This window comes from Trifolium pratense, linkage group LG6 (genome assembly GCF_020283565.1).
Source record: "Trifolium pratense cultivar HEN17-A07 linkage group LG6, ARS_RC_1.1, whole genome shotgun sequence".
In the NCBI taxonomy this organism is placed as follows: Eukaryota; Viridiplantae; Streptophyta; class Magnoliopsida; order Fabales; family Fabaceae; genus Trifolium; species Trifolium pratense.
Window position 1 is genome coordinate 15379960 of NC_060064.1, and position 26063 is coordinate 15406022.

At 36.8% G+C, this 26063-nt stretch overlaps 3 protein-coding genes and 1 long non-coding RNA gene across 4 annotated transcripts; 2 read left to right on the plus strand and 2 right to left on the minus strand.

Moving 5' to 3' along the window:
- Positions 1 to 1856: 1856 nt before the first annotated feature.
- On the minus strand, positions 1857 to 2702 carry LOC123890546. Its single transcript, XR_006802857.1, has 4 exons — positions 2684 to 2702; positions 2466 to 2544; positions 2129 to 2316; positions 1857 to 1871 (listed from the first exon to the last, which is right to left on the minus strand). It is a non-coding gene; the product is annotated as an uncharacterized LOC123890546 (long non-coding RNA).
- A 4964-nt stretch (positions 2703 to 7666) lies between these two features.
- LOC123891801 (uncharacterized protein YALI0A18139g-like) lies at positions 7667 to 9907 on the plus strand. The gene is made up of 6 exons (XM_045941688.1): positions 7667 to 7934; positions 8018 to 8103; positions 8179 to 8271; positions 8364 to 8448; positions 8656 to 8753; positions 8828 to 9907. Exons 1-6 carry the CDS (start codon positions 7667 to 7669, stop codon positions 9905 to 9907), a joined length of 1710 nt encoding a protein of 569 aa, XP_045797644.1.
- Positions 9908 to 10038: 131 nt separating this feature from the next.
- On the minus strand, positions 10039 to 10707 carry LOC123891803. Its single transcript, XM_045941690.1, has one exon. It carries the CDS (start codon positions 10705 to 10707, stop codon positions 10039 to 10041), a length of 669 nt encoding a protein of 222 aa, XP_045797646.1.
- Positions 10708 to 18451: 7744 nt separating this feature from the next.
- Positions 18452 to 24018, plus strand: LOC123891804. The gene is made up of 2 exons (XM_045941691.1): positions 18452 to 19408; positions 23932 to 24018. The coding sequence occupies exons 1-2, from the start codon at positions 18452 to 18454 to the stop codon at positions 24016 to 24018; spliced, it is 1044 nt and encodes a 347-aa protein (XP_045797647.1).
- The last annotated feature ends 2045 nt before the right edge of the window (positions 24019 to 26063 follow it).

A 26063-nucleotide genomic window follows, 5' to 3' on the forward strand; every position in this document is an offset into this window, starting at 1 on the left:
TACGTACTATCCATCTTTACATATATAGTTGTTGGTTTTCGTTTAATGTTATGTAAGAATATATAGCAATTCCTTCCTTTGGCCCATGGTTTTATGATTAAATACACTACATTTCATCAATCTATATATGGTTGTTAGTTATATTACATACATGCATGCATGTACTATTATTTTCACCTAAAACCAATTTGCTTCAATAATTATATTCACAAGTGGTCCAATTGAGGATTAATGTGATGTAAAACAACCATATTAGATCATGGTTGTTTGGTGTAATGTCAGAGCTTATTTGAAACTTAAGCAATTAATCACTATTCATCTTTGGAATATATTGCCACTGACCAGTGACCAGTGACCACACATCCATGCGCAAAGAAACACTAAAATTGGAATATCTATATGAATTCAATCTTTGCTAATTTTCATTTTTGATATGTCAAGTTGGATGAGAAAACAAGCTCATTCAATGGGAACCGTAATATATGGACAGAAATAAAGAGTGATCCATTGAATTGTGCTTGATATATATATGTAGTTATACAGCTAAGCTACCTTAGATAGGTATGATAGCTTTAGCAAGTTGCTCTCTGGAAAATGTACGGCCAATTTACCTTTAACTAAGCAACTTGTCTAACCATTCAATTGCTCAGTCTAATGTGCATAGAATAAGCCTAATTGTATATTATATATAGTTAAAGCAATTAGTGTAATGTGTTTATAAATGAGGTGCGATTTTCACATTTGATTTTGTAACGATATCAAAGTTCATACAACATTCATTTGGTCTCATGTGTTATGGGACCATTTGAAAGTCAAGTTTCAGATGTTCAGGATACGAATTCTGTGTTTGAAAAAATTATATATCATTTTATATGTATAGATCGATGCTTTAAAATTAATGAAATTAGAAAAGAATTTTAAAATTTAAGTGTTAAACAGAACAAATTTGATAACCATATATATATAGAACAATTAGTACAACATATCACCATTTTGAGTGGACTGCATTGATAACAACTAACAAGAGCTGCCACAACAAACTCTGATATTTGTGTAAATACTTCCCAATTTGGCATTATAGCTTCAGAGACATGCATGCATGTATTAGGTACGTTGTAGATACAAATGTATTTGTTCTAGTTAGATAGATACAAATGTATTTGTTCATGTGATCAGTTGCCATTAGGGGTGGACAACGTGCCGGTTTGGGTCGGTTTGGGCCCAAAACCTCAAACCGGCCCAATCCACGGGTGGTGATTACTAGCCCATATCAAACTGAATCTGGAAATCGGGTTAGACGGGTTCGGGTTTGACGGGTACCGGGTAAGGCGGATGGATTTTTGCGGGTTGAGCTAATTGTAGCCCAATTGATCTTTTTTTTTGTTTTTTGTTTTACTGGCCATTTTTTGTTTTTTTCTTCTTCTTATAACAGTCCAATTATTTTTTTTGCTCTTTTTTGGCCAGATGAGTCAAAATCGAGCCTTTTTATATCTTGGATAGATTTTTATTTATGATCTTTTTTGCTGTCATTTTTTCATTTGACACTTTTGGCCAATATTAATTATAAGTAAAATACAATATAAATAACAAGTAACATAAAATACTCAACAAACCACTTGTTGAGATAATAAACATATAACCCTGTTAAGTTTTGGTTACAACTAATTAGATAATAAACACCTACTAATAATTGTTTAATTTGACTCTACAACTAACTATATTATATAATATATTACAATAAATGGCTGCATGGTTTATGACTTCAGATCGGAGTCATTTTTAATAACACCTACTAATAGATATTACAAAGTCACAGATTCAAGAAGCAACATGCCAAGGGATTCATCTTCATCTTGCATTCAATCAACAAACTATGACATTAAATATTGCATTCAATCAGCAAATATAAAATAACATTCTCAATGAATAATTTAAGCATTTTAATCAAGGAATCAATAGTTATAATTTAGTCCCTAAACTATCTTAAAATTTCCTTCGTCTAAAATTAGATCATGGTCCATGCAGTTCACATCAGAGAAGAAACATGCCAAATAGCATACCATGCTTTGTAATCATTAAGAAATGATGCATTCTATTTTTAGGGGATACATATTTCTAAATAGCATACCATGCTAAGATGCTTTGTGCATGAACAAGGTTTGGGTTTCCTAAGTAGTCAAGTCCACCTTCTGAGAATATTTGTGATCCTGCTTTGAACGAAACTGGTTCTTTGAAGTCAACTCTCACCCATTTTTCAAGTACTTCTGGTGTGATGCATCCTAGTGCTCCTAGCATAGCCCATCTTCCATGAATCACCTTCAGTATTCAACATAGTTTAGTATCATTATTTATTGGTCTTATTAAACCTCATCATGAAGGAAAAACATTATTTTTTTAAAAGAGAAAATTGAAGTTTAAGCCTTAATTTTTTTTGTATTTGAGCATTTTTAAGTATGAAAATTAACCTCAAGAGCCCTGTTCTTGGCAAATGCCTCTGGGTCAGCAGATAATCCAGCAGTGTCCCATCCATAATCATTGATCTTTCTAAGCCAAATAAAAAAAATAAGGAACAAATAGAAAACAAATAGTAGTAAATTGCAATTAAAAAAGCAACAAACTCTAACTCTAAAACTCTAAAAACCGAGTGAAGAATGAGAATGGTGAAATAGAGAACATAACTCACCACTGTGTGGAAACATATTGAGTATATGGAGGCATTGGTGATAATTATCTACCCATTTCAAAAAGAGCAACTTTAATAACAACAAGACCTAAGAAATTGAATCCTTGGCAGCAACATGTTCTTCATTCATTCAATATTTTACAAAACATTTCATAGAGTCAAATAATAGTAGGTATTTCAAAAAGTTCCAAACAGATTGGAACGAGTCATGTATGACCCCAAAAAATTCAAAAAAGATGCACCTGAAAATGCAAAGCACAACACAGCCAATGGAAAAGAAGTCAGAACAGATCAAAATACAAGTATAAATAAAATACTACAAGTAGAAAAATAAAACAGCATACCTCTAATGTCATCAAGCACAACCATCTCCAGATGGCTGTGCACCCCCTGCAGATGCATTTGTGGTTCCTTCCCCAACAATTAATCTTTCAAATTCTGTGGAATATCAAAATACACAATTCATGAGAAATAAGTAAAACAATCACATTGTTGCTACAATCAATTAATAAAAGAAATTAAAGAGTGATTATATACCTGTTATAATTTCTTCAGAAAGCTCAACTTCTTCCACAAGATTAAGATCTTTATATGAGGTCATGGTAGGCTTCAACCATTGCTGTGCACAGATTAATGCCTCAGCCATTTGCGGCTTCAAAGAGCTCCTAAATGTTTCAATAACTCTACCTCCCGTGCTGAATGCACTTTCAGAAGCCACTGTTGACACCGGTATAGCAAGAATGTCTCTGGCCAAAATAGATAAGACCGGGTATGTGGCGGCATTAAGTTTCCACCAACTCAAAAGATCAAAGGTATCACTCTTTTTTTCACAGGGACTAGTAAGATACACTTGTAGCTCGTTCTTTTGAATAACTGCATTCTCCTCTTCCAAATGTTCGTCAAAAGCTTTTTCTTTTGCCATTATGTCAATTTGTCAAGCAAAATTAACAACGTTCTCTTACAATATATATATACCACTACTTTCATCTCAAATTATAAATTACCTTAATAATTTTATACAAATTAAAAAATATAGTTAATTTTGTATCGGAAAATTAAAATATGACTAATTTTATAAAATCATTTTTCACAATAGCATGAAAAATGTTAAAAGAATACCGGTACCGGTACGTAATAAATAGTGAAATTTATGAAGAAAAAAAATTATGATTTAAAAAAAAAATTCCTTGCAAACTCCGGTCCAATACCTCTCTCACCTTGTGTTTAATACAAGTTTTTTTTTTTTGAAGAAGCTAAAATGAGATATATATTAACTAAAAACAGTCTCCTCAGCACAAGGTGTGTCGAGATAGACTACCAGAGTTTACAAAGAGACAGAAAAGAAAATATAAAGATCAAAATCATACAAGACCCAAATTGTTTAATACAAGTTTAAATTGAATTTTTTTTCCCTAACTTTCGTAAACTTGAGATTTTTGTCTACTAACTTTCATAATAGCACTTTTGACCTCTAAATTTTAGTCTATCAACACACACATGAAAGTGACTCACATACTACACCAGCATATCTTGCCACATGAACATTGACGCACTCCTCATGTTAGCATATGTGGATTCAAACATAAGCTTAGAAACCTTTGGCTGCCTCAGCCCTCATGTATGCCTCGTGTTGAATCGAACTATACGAAACAACCTAGTTACCCTAGAGCAAGAAAGTCAATTATCTTCCTTAGCCCCTTGTTTTGTTGAACATCCAAACACCTAATTTAATTCCTTCTTGTTTTCCAAAAATATGTCTGTTACATACTCTGCACACGCATATCAACATCCACATTCACATGGTTTTTTATGTTGAGCTATATAGTTCAAAAATTTCTCCCCAAGTAGGATCTAAATTTTGAATGGGCTTTAGCAGCCCATTATTATGTTAATTGGAAGGAGCTTCTTTTCCCACCTCTCCCATTATTCTTTGATGGTTTCTCTCTACTCCCAAGTTTTTCTTTTCGAGCAAAATTAAGAAGTACCCCACTTGGGGGTGGAAAGAGATCGAAGTTTTTTGCACGAAAAGAGAAATTTGGGGTTGGAAAGAGAAATCATCTTATCCTTTCGAAATACTAAGAAGTACCCACTTGTGGAAAGAGAAATCATCTTATTCTTTCGAAATACTAAGAAGTACCCACTTGTTAAGAATTTAAATTTAAAAATATTTTCTTGAAATTTGTATAGTTAACACTTTAGAAGTTTAAATTTTAGTTTATTCAATGCATACTTTTTCTATTATTTCCCTTTTAATTTTTAACAAGTGCTCCGAAGGAACTTGTTAGCAAGACCCTTCCTTTTTTTTTACTCACTGTTTACACCGATTTTTGGTAAACAACCGCTAGTTTAAATTAATTACTTGAGAGATCAACTAGTAAATCTCGGGACAATTGTTCATGCATTTCGTTGAAGGAAATTTGGAAGTTTATCTTTAAAGACATCCTTATTTTACAAAAGAACCATATGTTTAATTTCTGAAACATATGTTAAATATAATTAAAGCAAGTTCACTCGAACGAGGGAACTAATGAAAAGCAGAATTTGTAAATGCTTTAGAAAGTAAAGACTTATGGAAAGTAAATTTGCATTTAGAATGTAAAAGTTACAAAGAAAATGTAAAGGTTCACCGATTCATACATCTTTCTCGAGTAACTCGTTTCTCGCCTTAACATGGATACTTTGAGTGTTTGAGATTTTGTGTAAATGAATTGTGACCCCTATTTCGACTATACATACTTCTATTTATAGAAAACTAAGTAACGTCTACCCTAACGTTAAACTACTAAACTTCAGCCACGCGTCCTTTTGCATTTGAAATGAACCAAGGCCTGTAAATCGTTGTAACCGTCGAAGTCGAGTCACACTTAAATGATAAAAATTGCTCTAAGTCCACAATTTCTGACTACTTCGATTCGTTGGCTTCTATCGAAATAATCTTCAGTCTTGAAATATGAAGTTTTCCATTAGAATTCTCTTGTTCTTAAAGACATTAAAGACTAAGGCTATTTAAAGCCATTTTAACAGGTTTCTATAGCAATAAATGTCTTTGGAACTGGAATTATAACATATTTTACCTTGAGCTAAAATATGGGATAACAAATTGCCCCCAAAAATGGCTATTTCGATTTGAATGATTCGAATGAAATAAGAGACGGGCATTTTTCAAAGTACCTCTATTCCCAAACGCCATCCCTTTATTTCGATTTGATGATGTCATGGCATTTAAGAAGATAACCGTTTCACTTCTTACAAAACTGTCACGTTCTGCGCCATTTCTGAGTAGTGGGACACGCGTCAATCTGAGAAGTTGAATCGGAATAGACAAAAAGCACTTTTTCAGCATTTATTCCTTTTTTAATTAAATTTTGTCTTAATCCAAGAATGCCTATAAATAGAGCTTTGCCACTTCAGTTGAAACTCTTCCAACTTCTTCCATAGCTTCTCACGCTCCAGAAATCTCTCAAAATCTTTCTCCCAATCTTGAAACAACAAAGATTCAAAACGATTCTCAACTCACCGGATCTTTGATTACTTTCTTCAGTTCGTATCTTTTCAAGATCTCAGATCTACCTCTTTTCATCCTTTTTCCCAAGAACTTTCATGGCGTCTTCATCCAACAAGATTCAAGTCCCTTTCGCTGGAAAATGGAGTGACTTCTCCATTGCTGATGATGGAACGAAGTACGTTCCAGAACCCAAAGGTAGCAAAGAACATCGAGAAATCTGGGAAAGTCAGGTAATGATTCCCTTTGCTATTAATAAAAATGTTTATGCTTTTGGTGGTCCGATTCCAGATGATATGAACTTGACTAGGGAAGTAGATGAGATATTTCCATGTCTCGAAACCTGCGAACCTAGAATCTTTGACAGCAAACCCTATAATTTTGAATATATGCTAACAAATTATAAACCCTTTCGATCCCATCCTTATTACGGAAATAACCTTTACCTTACTTGGCTTGATCGAATAGAACAATCCTTTGGCAAATTCTGGAAAGATTATGGAATTTTTGAGTTAATACAATTTTCTAGGATAGGGCCCAAATACCAACCTGAAATGCTCATTGCTGCGATGCATTTCTTTGAAAAATCTACCAACACTTTTCACTTCAAAAGTGGTATGATGACACCTACCCTGTTCGATGTGTCAGCTATCACAGGGTTAAGACCCACTGGCAAAACTTACAGCCCCAATGATGTTAGTGATAACATCACTTTGAACTACAAAGAGAACGCCTTTTCTGCCTATATCCTCAAACATTCAGGACCTGAGAATGAAGAAGTCTCAGATGAAGAACATGTGGCTTTTCTCACTTTATGGCTATCCCATTATGTATTTTGCTCTCGATCTCTTCAAATTGCTAGGAAATTTATCCCTATGGCTGTGCAAATACATGAAGGATGCCATTTTGCCTTAGGACGCCTTCTGCTGGCAACCTTGTATGAGTCTATTGGAGAAGTTTGTGATAACCTGAAAGGTTTAGTCCCTGCTAAGTCAAAATCGAAGAAAGCCGCCACAGATGGATGCTTTCAAGCTGCTGGGCCAATGTGGCTATTACAATTGTGGTTAAATGCCACCTTTGAAAAAGAGCTTGGTTTGTTCATTCCCACTGAACATCATGCTTCGATAGCTAAAAGGAAAGTCGAAGGCACCCGCTTGATAAGGCTCCAACCTAATCCCCTCGAACAAAACTCTCAACAGCTTTTCATGAAGTACATGAAAATTTTCTTAGCCATCGACTAATTCAAGCCTGAACACGCTCCATTTGTGAAGAGAACTATTGGTCCCTCTTGGTTCGTTAAAGAGATACCAGTGCTGAATCCAAATGCTGAGGAGGAAATAAATGAAACCTGGACAGCATATTTAGATCCTACCATCCTGTCTATTCGAATTGGTACCTTATCTTCTGAATATGCATTAATAGGGTATCAACCGAATTTGGTCTCTAGACAGTTTGGTTTCTCACAACTTCGACCAAAGAGCATGTATATAAGAAAGAAGAACATCGTGCTTGGGACTACTGTGACTTCCACTTTGTATGAAAGGTATATGAAGATTAGTCGTGAGAATGTTTATGGCTTCGAGCCATTTGACTTCAACCTCTCTTACTACTGTACACAAGAGTTTGCCAACTGGTGGAGGCGATATTTCGACAGCAAACACCTAGGAGATGCAGTGCTTATCTCGAGGTTGGAGAGTGGTTTTACTCAACCTCAGATAAAAAGAATCGAACAACAAGTCAAGACTACAGGTAACTTGTCTTTATATATGCACTTTCCTTTTGCCAAATATTCTCATACTGTTTCGATTTAACTTTTTGCTTATGTTTCCTAGTTACCAAGAAACAAGCTGCAGAAACTGTTAAGACAGTTAAAGAAAAACCAACACCAAAGGCAGTTGAATCTGGAGAGCCTTCTAAGGTACGTACCGAATCGAAACTTGATTTTCCTTTGAAAATAAGTTAAAGTTTTATTTTTCTAACCTACTTCTTTTAGGCACGTAAAAGACCAACCAACAACCTTTCTACTGAGACTGGCCCATCGAAGAAGCCAAAACCTAACACGATAGTCGTCAGTGACGAAGAAGAGGTATAAGTTTTTTCCTTCTAGTTTACTTTCAAAGTTCCTCCCAAATCAATTCCATTAATTCAAATGTCTCTTGCCTTGACTTCTATTCGCAGGAAGAAGAAGAAGAGAGTTTCCAGAGAAAGAGGAGACAACCTCTTGCGAGTGTCGAAACAAATATTCCAGAAACTACTTCTGATAGTCTTTCTACTGAAGAGAAGGAGAGGAAGATGAAAGAGAAGAAAGACAAGAAGGAAAGGAAAGAAAAGAGAAAAGAAGAAAAGAAGAAAGAAGGAAAGAAAAGTTCAGATGATCGAACCCGGGAGAAAAAGAATAAAAAGTCCAAGTCCTCGAGCGATCCCTCTGCAACCAACCTTAAAACTCCTTCGATTTCGAGTGAACAACAAGAGTCTACCCCTGAAGCTGAAGTTCAAGAAGATGTTGCTATGCCTGATGCTACACTCAATGAATCGGATAACATGCCCCAGCAAAACATCAATCCAGAGGTACTTGTACTACTTCACTTGCATTCTCATTTAAAAATAAGTTATTTTCCCTCACATTCGATTCTGCTTTTTAGGACATCATATCGAACAAGTCTAGTGGTGATACTCTCAAAGATAGTGAGACCACTATTTCTGAAAAGATCATACCAGAGCCTAGTCAAGATCAACAAGAGCATCCTAAATCTGCAGAGACTGATAACAAGTCCTCTCCTTTCAAGGAATGGAACGAGACTGCAGCAGTCGAAGTCGATGCTAATGAGACTTCCTCAGAAGAAGATTTTGATTCTGAAGCCATGAAGGAAGCAGAAGCTGGTGGATCAGAATTGCTGCCTGAAACTTCGACATCGAAACTGTCAGCCAGTCTAGGGCTTGCTGAAGAAGAATTCATTTCCTTGCAAATTCATGATCCTGAGGCTGCTCTAAAACTTCTGATTTCTAAAACGACTACTGATCCTTTAAGTTCGAGTGGACCCAGTAATTCAACTGCTTCAGACTCAGAAATCAATTCTTCTGTTCGACAAGACTCTCTGATTTCAAAGTTGTATACTGATTTCATCAATGGAGACATCTTGGCATCAGTTGAGGAGCACCCTGCTAATGCTTTTAAGCATAAATCTTTTTTGAACAAGTTGCACAATCCTCAAACTGATCTCGAAACCTTGGGGAAAGTCATCCAGCTCGAATCGATCTTGGACCAGTTTGCTACTACGGTGCAAAACCTGAAACGCAACTCTCAGAAACTTGTTGGTCAGCAGGCTGCTTATGATGCATTATTCGAGAAGGCCATGGCTGCTCAATCGAAAGTTGACCAAATGAAGGCACAAGTTCAGCAACCAGGCCTTGGGATTCAAGAATGTACCAACAATATTTCTAAATGGGAGGCAGAGATAAATTCTCTTCGAGCCGAGATTGCTGATCGAGAGAAGAAGATCCTCGAAGAGAAAGCAAAGCGTTCGAAGATTGAAGAAGCTGTTGCTGCTACCACTCAGGAATCTATCCGCGAAGCTGCGAAGGAAGGTATTTCTCACTTCAGTGCTGCCACTGTGATCAAAGAAGAGATTAAATCTCTCGAAGATGCAATCAAGATCCAGACTGTCGAAGTTGGCCTTATTAAGGACCATTATGCTGATTTCAAATCCAAGTGTTTATCTTAGACTTTCTTTTGATGTTTTTTTTTATTCTCGAACAATTATCTGGTTTTATTTCTATTTGGTTTGTAACCTTGACAATTGCCTTTTATGGCACTTTTACTTTGTTTATGCCATTTCAATTTCGTTTCGAATATTTATTTTGTGCTAACATTAACTTCTAAAAGCGTTGGTTTATATTTTTTCAAATACTTACCATTTATATTCAATGTTCGCTTTTCTGAAGTCAATTCTTCTATTTCATATGCACCATTCGAAAATACTTGTATTATTTTAAAAGGTCCTTCCCAATTTGGAGACCATTTGCCTAAAACTCTATCTTTTTTGTCCATAGGCAAAATAACTTTCCAAGCTAAATTCCCCACTTCAAAGGTTTTTGATTTAACCTTCCTATTATAGGCCTTTGCTACTCTTTCTTTTTGTCTACTTAAAGTATCAAGCGCTCTTAGCCTTTCTTCGTCTAAATCAACCAATTCATCAAACATCATACTCCAATAGTGATCAGTTGGTATCTCCATTTGCCTTTGAATTCTGATAGATTGCAAATAAATTTCCACTTGTAACACGGCATCATGACCATATGTTAATCGAAATGGAGTAGAATTTGTTGATTCTTTAGGGGAATTTCTACATGCCCACAAGACCTGATTTAAAGTCTTGTTCCAATTTCTTGGCTTTTGAGCAATATGCTTTCTGATTAATCCAATAATAATTTTATTGGCAGCTTCTACTTGACCATTTGCTTGTGCATAATAAGGTGTCGAAGTCAAAAGTTTAAACCCTGTTTGCCTGGCGAATTCTTGCATCTTTCGACCAGTAAACACTGAACCTTGATCAGTTGTGATGGTTTCAGGAATTCCAAACCTATAAATAATGTGGTTTTGGATAAAGTTTATAACTTCTTCTTGATCAACATTGGGCAGGGGTATAGCTTCGATCCATTTGGTAAAATAATCAACACCAACTATTATGTATTTTTGATTTTTTGATGATGCTGGTTTTATTTCACCAATTAAATCCAATGCCCAACCTCTAAATGGCCAAGGTTTTATTATCGAATGTAATTCACTTGCAGGTACATGTTGGATTCCTGCATGTTTTTGACATTCTTGACAACCTTTAGCAAAGTCTATGCAATCTTTTAACATAGATGGCCAGTACATGCCTTGTCGAACTAAAAGCCATTTCATCTTATGGCCTGATTGGTGAGAACCGCAAGCCCCACTATGAACATCAGATATTGCTATGTAGGCCTCATTCTCACTAAGGCATTTCAACAGTACTCCTTCGAGGGTCTTTTTAAACAATTCATTACCAATGATCACATAATTTGATGCCCTGTATTTGATCTTTCGAGGAGCACTCCCTATTATGAATGAATTATTATTGAGTTTACAACAACAACAAAAAATGCAAAGAGATTGATATTTAAATAACTGAATGTTTTTTGAAAAAATATATAAATAACAAGGGACATATAACTTAATTAAAAGGGTGATCACATATAAAATAAACTGATATTTTAACTATTTGTAAATAAATACATATAGATCAAAAATAATGATGTTCTTACTAGCGGCTTTGTTGGATTACCAATCAATCTAGGAGTAATTTGGTGTCTAAGTCAATTATAGATTTTTGTTGCAAAATAAAAAGAGTCAATTAGAGATTTTTTTGAAGGAGTCTAAGTCAATTTTAGATGTCAAGTGTGTGGTGCCTTTGATACTGTTGTAGAGTTTTTTGTATTTTCTGCTAGTATATTTTGTTTTTGTTTTTGTTTTATGCTGATGTATTATTGCTTATATACTTTCTTGATCTATATTTTGAACACTTTGTGCTTGGTCTAGATATTTTAACTAAGGACAAGTTTTATATTTTTTAGGAGGTATATAAGATGATTGACTTGACAACCTTGGATTGACCTTTACTTAAAAGAGAAGGGAGTGGAAATGTGATTTGGTTTGTTTAGTTTGGGGAAGAACATAATTTATATTTTTTTTTACGGCAAAATATTATTAGTAATTTGAGATATATATGATTAACACTACTGCCCCTAAGTGTAGAGACAACTCATGACTAAATAATCGATAGATTTAAGTATTTATCACTTATATCACATGTTGTTGATTAACAATTATACTCTCTATATATGTCACTAAAGCCTCTATTAGAAATTTCACCTATATAAGAAAAATTGGTAGCATATATGTGTCCATTTTGTGTAATAATGTTAATGGACTGTTTGGACGTAGTGTGCGAGCTAAGATTTATCTATCTAGATTATTTTTCTACCGGTGTCCCACCAAATTTTGACTCAAGGAGTTGTTTTTTGGATTCTGGTAGGCCAGACACTTTTGATTCGAGATCGGGAGTTAGTGTCTAGTAGCATCTCTATGGGTCGGGTTGATGTCTTCTTTTGTAGTCTGAAAGTTGAGGAATGTCTTTCTAAGAATGAGATTAGAAGTGGACCATATTAGGTGGTGTCTGTTTTGGTATTTTCATTTGTGTTCCGCTTAAATATGGCGCTTCTATTTTGTAGCTCCATTATACGGGATTTTGTTCTTCTTGCACAGAAACCTGATTATTATTAATAATAATATATTTGACGTTAAAAATATATTGATTTTTTATTTATTTAAATACATGGATGACTGCTGAATTTGGTTGTACTAATTTACTTGTAAGTTGTGAATAATAATTACAATCCTTTGGGCCTTCTTGTTAAAGAATACTAGTTGTTGGGTCGTATTTGCCCATCCATATTCAATGGAGAAAGGTGGCCTACTTTGTATCAATTTCTCACTTTGAAACTTTGATAAATCTTCATTCTATCTTTTATTTTAAAAAATAAAACACAAACAGTCATCTATTATGACAGAAAAGAGGGTGTAAATTTCTTCATTATTCCAATTAGATTAGATAAACTAAACAAACATTAGCTAATGTTGCACAATACCTTTGTGTCAAAAAAATTGACAAGTAGGAATATTCTTGAGTTAAAGCAAAGATTTTATTTTACTACATATTTCCCAACACTTCACATCGTCACTTTTGTTTGACTAATTACATGTTAAATTACTTTAAGTAATAACATATCCTCATTCAAATTTGAACATTACAAATAAATTAACTAACCATCTTTGGAATAAAAGAAATACTCAAATTTAATATTTGGAGTCGTCCATTTCAAAGAACTCTAGACCTTAAATTTTATTATCAACTTAATAATTAGTTATATAACAAATCACTAGTTTTTTAAGGGTACCAAATATTTTATTTCTTTTTTTTTTACGGAAAGAGCACTGCTATTTGCAGCGAAAGAAAATTTCAGGGCTCTTCATTTAGAAAAACTAAGCCCAATTAGAATCGTTTATTTTGTGAAATTGTTTTCTATTTTTATGTATTAAAATTTGTGTTAATAAAGAGAAAATAACAAATAGTTTTTAATATTTGTTATACTTTTTCTGGTTTTTTTTACTCTATTTTTCTGTCTAGCTTCTAATGTTTTATCATATTCAACTTGTTAGTTCGTCTATTACCAAAAAAAAACTATTGAACTTGTTAGTCTCTAGCATACTGTCCATGTCTAACAAGGTCTTTGGAAAAAAGAAAATAATGTGAGATAATTTTTCTTTTTAATATTAGAAATAGAATGTGAGATAATTTCATCCAACTATTTTTATTTTATTTTTATACAGCATCCAACCATATTTAAGATCTTTTATTTTTTTTTCCTTATGCTCTGTTTGGTAAAAAAATAGCAGATAGCTGATAATCTAGTTTATAGCGGTTAGCCTATAAGCTAGCTTTTAGCTTATAACGAATAAACTAGTTAATTGAATTTGTAGTGTTTGGTAAAATTAGCGGTTGAACTAGCTTATTAGTATGAAATCACATAAAAAATATGTTTAATTAATATTTAATTTTTTTCAAGTAAGATGATAGGGGTAAATTTGGAATAAAATATGATAAGCTATAAGCTACTTGAAATAGCGTTTGAAAAATAAGCTATAAGCTCTTTTTTTAAAAATGTTACCAAACAGAGTTAAAAGCTATAAGCTATAAGCTAGTTTATTGACTTTCCCGAACAAAGCTTTAGTTTGCCCTCTCTATCACTATATTTTATAGAGTTTAGCTTTGTTTGAGAAGACACATAAGCTAGCTTATAGCTTATAAGCTCATTTGGTTAAAAAAAAGCTATGTTTGATAATAGTTTTTAAAAAAGAGCTTATAGTTTATATAACTAGCTTATAGCTTATTTTTCAAATCCTATTTCAAGTAGTTTATGAGCTTATAACTTATCAGTTTTTCTTTCAGTTTTACCCCTACATATTCCTTGAAAAAAAATTAATATTAATTAAACATATATTTTTTTATGTTATTTCATACTTATAAGTTCGTTTAACCGCTAATTTTATCAAATACTATAAATTCAATCAGATAGGTTATTCGAGGTTATTCGTTATAAGCTAAAAACTAACTTATAAGTTATTCGCTATAAGTTCATCCGCTATTTTTTATCAAATTTTTTTTTTATCAAACTGAACCTTAGGATATATATTAAATTTAAATCATTAAACCTATCAAATACCACATCATTGCATTTACTTTTTTAAAGTTTTAGTAATGGTCGACAAAAATGGAGAGTAAAAAATAGAGAGGATTTATTTTATTATTTTTTTTTTTAAAAAAAAGAGAATTTTGACAAAAGAAAAATGTAGAGGGTCTTGATTCCAACAATTGTCTTAAAGCTCAATATTGATAAATCTTCCAAACAAAAAAAAGCATATCTGTGAGGGTTTAGCTTGTGATCATGAGAGAAAGTTTGTGGGAAGTTTTTATTTTGATTTGCGAAAGAAATGCTCTGTTGAAGAGGTTTTTCAAGTGAAATATAGATTGGAAGTGATAATTATTTCAGATGGAGATGATGGTCAATGGTGAAATATGTACCTTACCTCCAAATATAAAATATTTCAACACTTAATTGGTATAAGATTGAAGTGAGTAAAAGTTAGAATAGTGCATACATTAATACTCTTTGATCCTTAATATAAGAAAAAATTTACTTTTTAAATACATTGAAATATTGATATATATATATATATATATATATATATATATATATATATATATATATATATATATATATATATATATAGACTATAATATAAACTAGATTTATCAATATTTCAATTTATCTAAAAAATGAATTTCCTCTTGTATTAAGAACCGAAGAGAGTATATCATAGTGTGCCTAATATTATCGCTATCAAGGATATTGAATATGGCACAACATCTAATCTAGTGAACAAGAGTTTAACTTCAGAATCAACATAAAATTCACCCTTAAGCTTAGCTTCACACTTCAACCTAATCAACTCCTTTTGCTGATCATCATATTCCTTAACATATTTTTATGATGGAGAATCACAAGAATGTGTGCAAAAAAAATAGAGTACACAAGTTTTAGCTAGGTTTCATATTTCACCATTGACCATCATCTCCATCTGAAATTATCACTTCCAATATATATTAATAACAAACATGGGTGGAGATAATATATATAATTTTCGTTATCTTTCACAATTTTTTCCGGTTTGGTCCCTGAATTCAATAACCACAGTTTTCACTTCCTCTACTGACCAATTGGTTGTGATGGTGAACCGCGGAGATATGGCACAACCTAAAGGGCTCTTTGTGTGTACTAGTATTTGGTTAGGACTAATATAGGGCCTGATTGTTTTAGATTTAAAAAAATGGATTTTTTTTCTTTCTATTTTTGAAAATAGATTTTCTAAAATCGTTTTTCAAAATACTAAAAGTTTTTTTATATTCGTTTTTTCTAAATTAAAATACTAATTTTGACATCATATAACATAAACACACGTTATTGAAGATCAAAACATAGTCAAAATTACAATTTTTTCAAAAAGTTGTATTTCAAAAATGATTTTTATGAAAATCTAATTGAAATAGCTTCAAAATTAAGTGATTTTTCGAAATTTTGATATTCAAAAAAAGTTTCCATAAAATGATCAAATACCTAAAATAACATTTTAAGAATAATTATTCAAACCAAATTTTCATTTGAAGCTTCTATAAAAAGTTTCTTTGTAAAAAAATTTTACACAAAATTATTTAACACTATAAGAATCTATTTTTAAATTTTTTTTTATAACAAACAGGTCCATAGTATACTCATTCCGTAAAACTTTATATACAAAAATATGTTTTTTAGGTTCATTATATATTTAATGTATCTTGTCTATGTTATGTGTCAAATACATTAAATATATAATGAACCTATAAAATGGATTTTTATTTATAAAGTGTTACGGATTGAGTAGTATGCTTAGAATTTGATCAAAATCACGTCCAACTCGGGTCCAAACACTTGCTTAGAAACTGGTCAAAGATAACTTTGAAACTAAAGGCAGGATCAAATTTGTATGGTACCTGTTGCTAATATGTCTCACTCATACTATAAACACGAAAGAAGCATTTGAGGGATTGGTCTATAATACAGTATATAGTAGTAAATGTAATGGTCAATATTAGCAAACTTAGGACAGTATTCAATTTTATCCCCGTCGTTGCCAGGGGATGTTATATGTATGACCCCTAAATAAATAAAATATTAATCTAATTAATCTAAATAAGCTAGTTGTACAAAGTTTATTCATTTTGTATTTTTTTAAGTAGTTTTCAGTAACAAAAAATTTCATCCGATGATCAGAGTTGAAACTCAGCCCTCATATATAATAAAATATCATGTCAATTAAGCTAAGTTTAATCGCAATGACTTTTTAGACTACTTTTTAATAATTTATGAATTTAATTTATAAGTATTAGTATTTATTCAACAATTAATACGCATATGAGGTAAAAATTGATTAAATTATTTTTTTTATTTTTTAATAGATAAATGAAAAGACAATTCATTAGAAATACACACAAAATAAAAAATTAGAGTTCGAACTCCAATTACCAATCATAATTGGACTGGGCAATGGGCCTAAAGGCAAAATCAAATTAGCCCAATTAATATAAGAAAGGAAACAGGCCCAAAACAATTGAATTCCAAACGCCCATTTGGCGATACAAGGCCTAGGCGAGGTGGGTAATGACGGACGACGCCCATAAGACGGATTTGCATACGACAATAAAATATCTTCATCCTTCCCTGTCTTAGCGATTAACTTGGGAACGAAGAAACCAACTCCTTGAAACCGCCATGGCTTGAAGATCAAGGTTTTATTCCTACTTTCACGCTGCATCACCGGAAAAGGCGCTGAAGACCGGATTTGTAGGAACCCTAGCTTGGAGAAGAAGGCTTTAATGGTCTATAAATAGTTTGATACTTTCATCTGTAAAGGAGGATCGAATTCTGACTTATTAAAATCCCAGGGTTGTTGGGATTGAACTGAGTGTATTCACACCATTTGATCAATAATACAAACCCCCTCGTTTTTTACCAGAACATTTTGGCGCCCACCGTGGGGCTGCGGTAAAATCATTTGATCCCAGCCTATCACAGCAACTAGACGAAAAATCAAACATCTTCACATGGCTGGAGAACACGAAAACCACGACAACTCTAACGTTAACACCCTGCAAGCCGCCGTCGTAGAGATTCGGCGCTTACAAACTCAGATTGCGGCCATAGAAGCCGAAAGAACTAATGAGAAAGAGAAAGCGAAGTTGATTTTGGAAGAGGAGGAGGGAGAGGGCGTCATGGACGTACAACCCTTAGCACAGCACCTGTGGGATGCCCAAGTGGTGGAAACAATCAAGGTTCCTCACCTTCCTACTTTCGACGGAAAGACGGATCCAAGGGAGCACCTGATGGCAATTGGGACACAAACTGCCATAATCAATGCTCCGGAACATCTAAAGTGTAAATTACTAGCCGGCACCTTCAAGGATGTCGCCCTGCGTTGGTACATGAACCTTCCAAAAAACTCAATTGAAAGTTATGCTGACTTTCATAAAAAATTTATTCACCAGTTCGCTGGATCGAAACACGTGAAAGTCACATCAACCAGTCTTTTCTCTATCCGCCAAAACCCTGGCGAGTCATTGCGTAATTTCCTCGCCAGATTTAGCGAAGCTACCATCAAAGTCTCAAATCCAAATCAGGAGATGTTTGTGGCAGCCTTCCACAATGGGCTAAGAGCGGGACATTTCAATGAGTCCTTAGCCCAAAAGCCAGCCTCGTCGATGCAAGAGGTAAACAAGAGGGCGGAGTGTTATATTAAGGGCGAAGAAAGTAACGCCGAGAAAAGGCAAAGAGACGTTAAGGAGAAGGAATACGTGGGCCGTGCCATTAGAGCGCCCGAACACCCACGACCAAAATCGGGGGGCCACCAAGGAGACCCATGGCAGAGGCACCATGGGAAGCCCTACCGCCAACCGCCCAGAAGAGAATTCAGGAATCATCCCGCCAATGAAGACTTCACGCCATTAAACGCCTCAAAGGTTTACGTCTTAAATGAGATTCTGGCCACTGGTTTGGCAAACCTTCCCCCAAGGAGAACCAGTAACATCCCCATGGGGCTGGACGACAACGCCTGGTGCGCATATCACAGGTGTAGAGGTCACTCCACGGAGAAATGCTTTCGCTTAAGAGATTTAATCGAAGAACTAATCAAAAGCGGACACCTTCGCAAATTTATTGACGACGCCGCCCAAGGGCGAGTTGTCGTGCCAAAAGTTCCCCGGCAGGAGCCACGAGACCCTCCTGGGCCAAACAGAGAGCCTCCCAAGGGGAGGATCTCCGTAAATACAATAGCGGGGGGATTCTCAGGCGGGGGCGAATCAAGCTCAGCAAGGAAAAGGTATGTACGCCGAGCCATCTCGGAGATATACCTCGTAAGTCAACCTCAGCCATTAGACGTACCGGATTTGGCATTCACGGCAAAGGATGGTTTGGAGGTAGCACCCCACGACGATGATCCCTTAGTGATACAAGTCCAAATTTTGAACTGTGATGTGAAAAGAGTACTGATAGATTCGGGGAGTTCAGCGGACATTATGTACTGGGAAGCTTTCAAGGCCATGCAATTAGCAGAAGAGCAATTGCAACCATACTCCGGAACCCTGGTTGGGTTCTCTGGCGAACAAGTGGATGTAATGGGTTACGCCTCCCTTCTTACCACGTTTGGAGAAGGCATCAACGCCAAAACTATCAAAGTGCGATATCTGGTAGTTAAAACTCCTTTTACCTCCTATAATATTATTATAGGAAGACCCGCCTTTAACGCATTAGGGGCGGCCATGTCCACTTTATACCTAGCAATAAAATACCCCCTCGAGAATGGGGGAGTAGGAACAGTAAGGGGCGATCAGATTCTCGCCAAGAAGTGCTACGAGTCTAGCTTAAAGATACGACACCGAACTCCCAGCGCAAGCGGGAAATTCGAAAGAAGACAAGCCGCAACTCCAGGCGGCATAAACATGATAGAGAGCGCAGATATGGATCCAAGGGAGGAATTCCAAGATCGAAGGGTAAGCCCTATAGAAGACCTGGAGCAGGTTCAAATTGGCGATTACCCTCACCAGACAACTAGCTTGGGAACAGCGTTGCCCAGCGAGGAGAGGAGACGAATCATCAAAATCCTGAGGGATAACGCTGACCTATTCGCATGGAAACCTTCAGATATGCCAGGGATTGACGAAGGGGTGATAACACATAAACTCTCAATATCACCCAGCACAAAACCAGTTTCCCAAAGAAAAAGGAAGGTGGGAGAAGAAAGACGAGTCGCTATTGCAGAAGAAGTAGAGAAACTAAAGGAAGCAGGATTCATCGAAGAAATAAAATACCCCTCATGGTTGGCAAATGTCGTCATGGTGAAAAAGGCCAACGGGAAGTGGAGAATGTGCGTGGACTTCACAGACTTAAACAAGGCGTGTCCCAAAGATCCATATCCCCTACCTAACATAGACAGGTTAATTGATGGCGCCTCGGGGTGTAAGATGCTGAGTTTTATGGACGCCTACTCCGGATACAATCAAATAAAGATGAACCCCTCCGACGCCCGCCATACAGCCTTTATGTCGAATACCTGCAACTACTTTTACAACGTCATGCCTTTTGGACTGAAGAATGCGGGAGCAACATACCAAAGGTTGATGGACAGGGTTTTTGCTGAGCAAATAGGGAAGAATTTAGAGGTATATATCGACGACATGGTAGTAAAAACTTCCGAGGGAAGTCGCCATGATGATGATCTGTTGGACATCATGGGATCAGTAAGAAAGTACAACATGAGACTAAACCCAGCAAAGTGTTCCTTTGGGGTACAAGCCGGAAAATTCTTAGGGTTTATGCTCACCAGCAGAGGAATAGAGGCTAACCCCGAAAAATGCCAAGCCATCATAGACATGAGGAGCCCTACATCCGTGAAAGAAGTACAGACCTTGACAGGCAGAATAGCCGCACTATCCAGATTCCTATCATGTGCGGGCGAAAAGGGTTTCCACTTCTTCGCATCTCTTAGGAAAAATGAGAGATTTTCCTGGACGCCAGAATGCGAAGAAGCCTTCAAACAACTAAAAGAGTTCCTGGCATCACCGCCCATCTTGACACGCCCATTACCAGGTAACACCCTCTACCTATATCTCGCAGTCTCGGATAGAGCTTTGAGTTCAGCTCTAGTTCAAGAAATAGAGGGCGAAGAAAAACCTATATATTTTGTAAGTAGAACCTTAAGGGGAGCAGAAACAAGGTATCAAAGAATAGAGAGATTATCTCTCGCGGTAGTTGTCACAGCAAGAAAGTTAAGGCAGTATTTTCAAAGCCACCAAATAGTTGTTAAAACAGATTACCCTATCAAGAACGTCCTCCGAAAGCCAGACTTGGCAGGAAGGATGGTGGCGTGGTCCGTGGAATTATCGGAATTTGACATCACCTTCTCACCTAGAGGGGCCATTAAGTCACAAAGACTAGCTGATTTTGTATTGGAGATGTCTACTCCGCCAACAACAGAGAAAACGGCGTTTTGGACACTCTCAGTTGACGGGGCCTCCAATGTGCGAGGAAGTGGAGCCGGAATAGTACTGGAAGGACCGGATGGCGTGATGATAGAACAATCACTACGTTTCGCCTTCAAAGCTAGCAACAACCAAGCGGAATACGAGGCTTTGATAGCAGGAATGAAGTTGGCAAGCGATATGGAGGTAAAAGAGCTAAAGGCCATGAGTGATTCCCAGCTGGTAACCAACCAAGTATCAGGGAAGTTTCAAACGAAAGAGCCGCAGTTAATCAAATACGTGGAGAAGGTGCAGAACCTAGCTAAGCATTTCGATTCGTTCGAATTAGTCTACGTTCCCCGCGAACAAAACATGAGAGCAGATCTATTGTCAAAGTTGGCGAGCACCAAAAAACCAGGAAGCCATAGAACCGTTATCCAAGAAACCATAAAAACTCCCAGCATCAACGGGGAAGAGGTAATGATGGTAATAGAAGAAGAAGACTGGAGATCGCCCATTATCCGGTACCTCCAAAAGGATGAGCTCCCGAAAGAAAGGGAAAAGGCTTTTAAATTAAGGAAAATGGCGGCATGGTATTCAATGGTAGGGGATAAGCTATATAAAAGAGGATTCGCGTCCCCCCTCCTTTTATGCGTCAGTACTGAAGAAGCCAAGCGCATCATGAATGAAGTACACGAAGGATCATGTGGTAGTCATATCGGTTCAAGAGCATTAGCAGGAAAGATATTGAGAGCAGGATTTTATTGGCCAGATATACATGATGATACCGCCATGTATGTAAGAAACTGTGACAAATGCCAAAGACACGCCAACCTGCATCACGTTCCGGGGGAGCCACTGAAGTCGGTGTTATCCCCTTGGCCCTTTTTCATGTGGGGTGTAGATATCGTTGGTCCATTTCCGGTTGGCTATAAACAAGCGCGATGGATCATCGTCGCCGTAGACTACTTTACAAAATGGATTGAAGCAGAGCCGGTATCCAGCATCTCGGCGGAACAGGTAAAAATCTTTTATTGGAAGAAAATCATCTGCAGATTTGGATTGCCCAAATACATCGTATCCGACAACGGTACACAGTTCGCCAGCGAAAAGGTCGTTGAATTCTGTCAAAGCAAAGGAATAAAAAACACCTTTATATCAGTGGAGCATCCACAAGCTAACGGACAAGCAGAGTCAGCAAATAAGGTGATACTAAGAGCCTTAAAAAGAAGGCTAGATAGTAAAGGCGAAGCTTGGGTAGCCCACATCTCACCCATCCTCTGGTCGTATCACACCACTCCCCAATCCTCGACAGGAGAAGCGCCATTTACAATGGTCTATGGTTCGGACGCGATGATCCCGGTGGAAATAAATCCTCCTAGTTGGCGCAGAGAAACCACGACGCAGGAAGAGAACGACAGAGCTCTGGAAGAGAACCTAGACATGATCGAGGAAAGAAGAGAAAGAGCGCATTTCAGGGAATTCGCCATAAAGCAAAGAGCCGCTAGGCGTTATAATACGAGAGTCAAACAAAGGAGTTTTCAAGAAGGCGACCTGGTGCTGAAAAGACCTATGGGAAAGGATAAAGGAGGAAAGTTCGCAGCAAACTGGGAAGGCCCCTTTCGGGTGCAAGAAGCTTTCGAAGGAGGAGCATATCGCCTAGAGACCATGGAAGGAAAAATCCTCCCAAGGACATGGAACGTAGCAAACCTAAAGTTCTACTATAGCTAATCACGGAGCATCACTTTATCGGCGGAAGAATAAGTAAAACCATTCTCTTCTTTTAGCAATATTTTTAAATGATGTATAAGAACCATTTCCATAAATGAATAAAAAACAATGAGACACTCTTTTCCCCTGTTTCAACAGGGGTTTTTATCGAGGCTCATTGAATTTCAAAATTCTAGTAGTTTATATCTTCCTGCATATCCCAAAATATTTGCGTCAATAAAGGTCAACCTGATTAAGTTACGGGCTCTGAACCAACAAAAATGGTTATCTCAAACTTGAGCTCTGAATCTTTATTTAAAGATCAACTCAGATTTGAGCGCTGAACCAAAAACAAGGGTTACAGTGCCTTGGCGTCACCTACGAGTTGGGTACGTCAGAAAAAAAAAAAAATTATTATTAAACAAGGGTTACAGTGCCTTGGCGTTACCTGTAAGTCTTACGAGTTGGGTACGTCAGAAAAAAAAAAAAAATTATTAAACAAGGGTTACAGTGCCTCGGCGTTACCTGTAAGTCTTACGAGTTGGGTACGTCGGAAAAAAAAAAATTTATTAAACAAAGGTTACAGTTCCTTGGCGTCACCTACGAGTTGGGTACGTCAGAAAAAAAAAATTATTAAACAAGGGTTACAGTGCCTCGGCGTTACCTGTAAGTCTTACGAGTTGGGTACGTCGGAAAAAAAAAATTATTAAACAAAGGTTACAGTTCCTTGGCGTCACCTACGAGTTGGGTACGTCAGAAAAAAAAAAATTATTAAACAAAGGTTACAGTTCCTTGGCGTCACCTACGAGTTGGGTACGTCAGAAAAAAAAAAAAATTATTAAACAAGGGTTACAGTGCCTCGGCGTTACCTGTAAGTCTTACGAGTTGGGTACGTCAGAAAAAAAAAAAAATTATTAAACAAGGGTTACAGTGCCTCGGCGTTACCTGTAAGTCTTACGAGTTGGGTACGTCGGAAAAAAAAAAAAAAAAATTTATTAAACAAGGGTTACAGTGCCTCGGCGTTACCTGTAAGTCTTACGAGTTGGGTACGTCGGAAAAAAAAAAATTTTATTAAACAAGGTTGAAAAGCCTTGGCGTTACCTGTAAGTCTTACGAGTTGGGTACGTCAGAAAAAGAAAAATAAAAAGGTTGCAAAGCCTTGGCGTTACCTGTAAGTTTTACGAGTTGGGTACGTCAGAAAAAGATACAGTGAAGAAAGGCGAGATTATTGACGCCGCCAGAAAAAGCTTATACATAACCAAAGTAAGGCGATTCATCGCAACGCCAAATCATTTGCAAAAAACAACAGGTATAAAGTTATTTGCATCAATTTACAATTATTATAGAAAGTAGAAGATGTCACAGGTGCAAGGACGAAGTTTCCTAGACAAAGACGACAGAAGGCGTTACCTCACAACGTAATGCAAAAATAATTCGTAAAGTTATGAAAAGAAGAAATCAGGCGAATAAAGAACTTTATAAAGGACCCAGCCAAGGGGCAAAATTGTTCAAAGCCACAAAAGGGCATACAAAATAATTACAAAAAGCCACAGAAGGGCAGAAACAAGATCATTACAAAGAGATCATTCATTGAGGAGGAACATAGGGAACGAGCTTGCCGTCAACAATTTGATTCATTGCATCAGCTTCGCCAAGGCGCTTAGCATCGAGATCCGGGAAAAGAAGCTTGACCTGTTCTATAGCAAAAGAAAAGCCCTCGTCATATTGGTTGGCGGCATAGAGCTGAAGCTCTGTGACATCACTCTCCAATCTAACTTTCTCATCAGCTAAGGTCCCAATAGACTGTACCGCTTCATCCTTCTCCTTGGATAGTTTAGAGAGTTTCTCAGCCTGGGCAGCAGCATTCTCCTTGAGCTTAGCCTCCGAAGCGGCATAGCTTTCTTTAACTTTAGACAGCTTTTCTTCATACTCTTTCTTCAGTCTCTCTGTCTCGCCCTCCCTTTCTTCCTTCAACTTTTTAATGTCATCCTCCAGCTTCGCCTTGGTTTCTGAATACCTCTTCTCAATATCAGCGAGGTTATCATCAACCATCTTCACCTTCTGCCTCGCCTCCACAACCTCTTGCTCCTGGCGGTTTGTCAACAGATAATTGAGAAGAGTACCCTTGACTTCATACTCTAAGGCTTTCTTCCTCAGGTCTTCCGTCGAAGTGTTGGTGAAGCGAGTCATGTCACCCACCATGGTTACTCCTCTCTCAATGAATTCCAGAGGATCGAAGGAGCTCCAGGAAAGGGGCGCAGCGGTTTCAGCATCTTGAGAAGGAGGCTGAGAAGAACTGGAAGCCGCACCTTTGCCCTTGTCGGCACCCCCAGCATTTTGAATAGTTTTCTCTATCTTTTGTTTTTTGGGAGGAGGAGGAGCAGCACCCTCGTTTCCCCCCGCTTCAGCAGCTGTCTTTCCAGGGATCTCAACACGGATCCGCCCTTCATGCTTCTTCTTGCTCCGCCCTTCCTTCATAGCAGCTTCCTCCACTTGCAGCTTTTTCAGGGGATCAGTCACGTCGACAACAGGATTGGCTCTTTGCTGGCGAGCTTTAGCCAAGAATGCCAGTCTCTCCTCATTAGAAATAGTCCTCATTCTCTCTGCAAAAGTAAAAAGAGGCAAAGAAATACAAGTTAGTAACGAGGCGAGATCAACATTAAACAAATAAAAGATACAAATTTATTACTTACGCAAATATTCTTCCAAGGCGCCACTATTACCCTCACACCTAAGAACGTCAGAGGTATCCATAAGGGCATAGGAATCAAGGAAGTTGACGGTATCTTGCTCAAAGTCGCTCAAAGCCTCAAAGATGGCTCCCTTGATAAGCCTAGGGTTTTTGGTCCAATAGAAAGGAAATAAAGGATCCTCAACCTCATCATACATCAGGTCAGGAAATTTCTCATCATGGCGAACCCGAAGGAAAGAATCTTTGAAGTTTTTGAAGTTGGAGGCATATAAGCTTAGGAGACGACGGTTGGGTTGACTACTAAGGGAAACTAGAGATTGAGGTTTTAGGTTCTTTATTTGGTAAAAAGAGAAGAAAACACCAACAGAAGGGTCTAGGTTAAAACCTGAACACATTACCTCGAAAGCTTTTATAAAGGCCCAACTATTAGGATGAAGTTGGGTGGGGGCGACATTAAGAACCCTCAACATCTCAGCCTCGAAAGAGGTGAAAGGCAACCAAATATTGAGGGGCTGGATCACGCCAGTATAAAGATAGAAATAATCTGGCGGGGTAACATTCTGGAGAAACACGAACTCGCCCTCCCTGACGGGTTCGGTTATAATCAGATCTTCACGAAGAAGGGAATCAGAGAGTTTGACAGCTTTCCTAAAGCTCCTCACCATCTCCACACTAGTATACTTTGAAGAAACTTCCATGGTGACTGGAGCGTAGTCGGCAACGACCAGGTCTCGGCAGGGGTTCTTCCGCTTTCCTGTGAAAGAGGAAGGGGAGATTATGACGCAA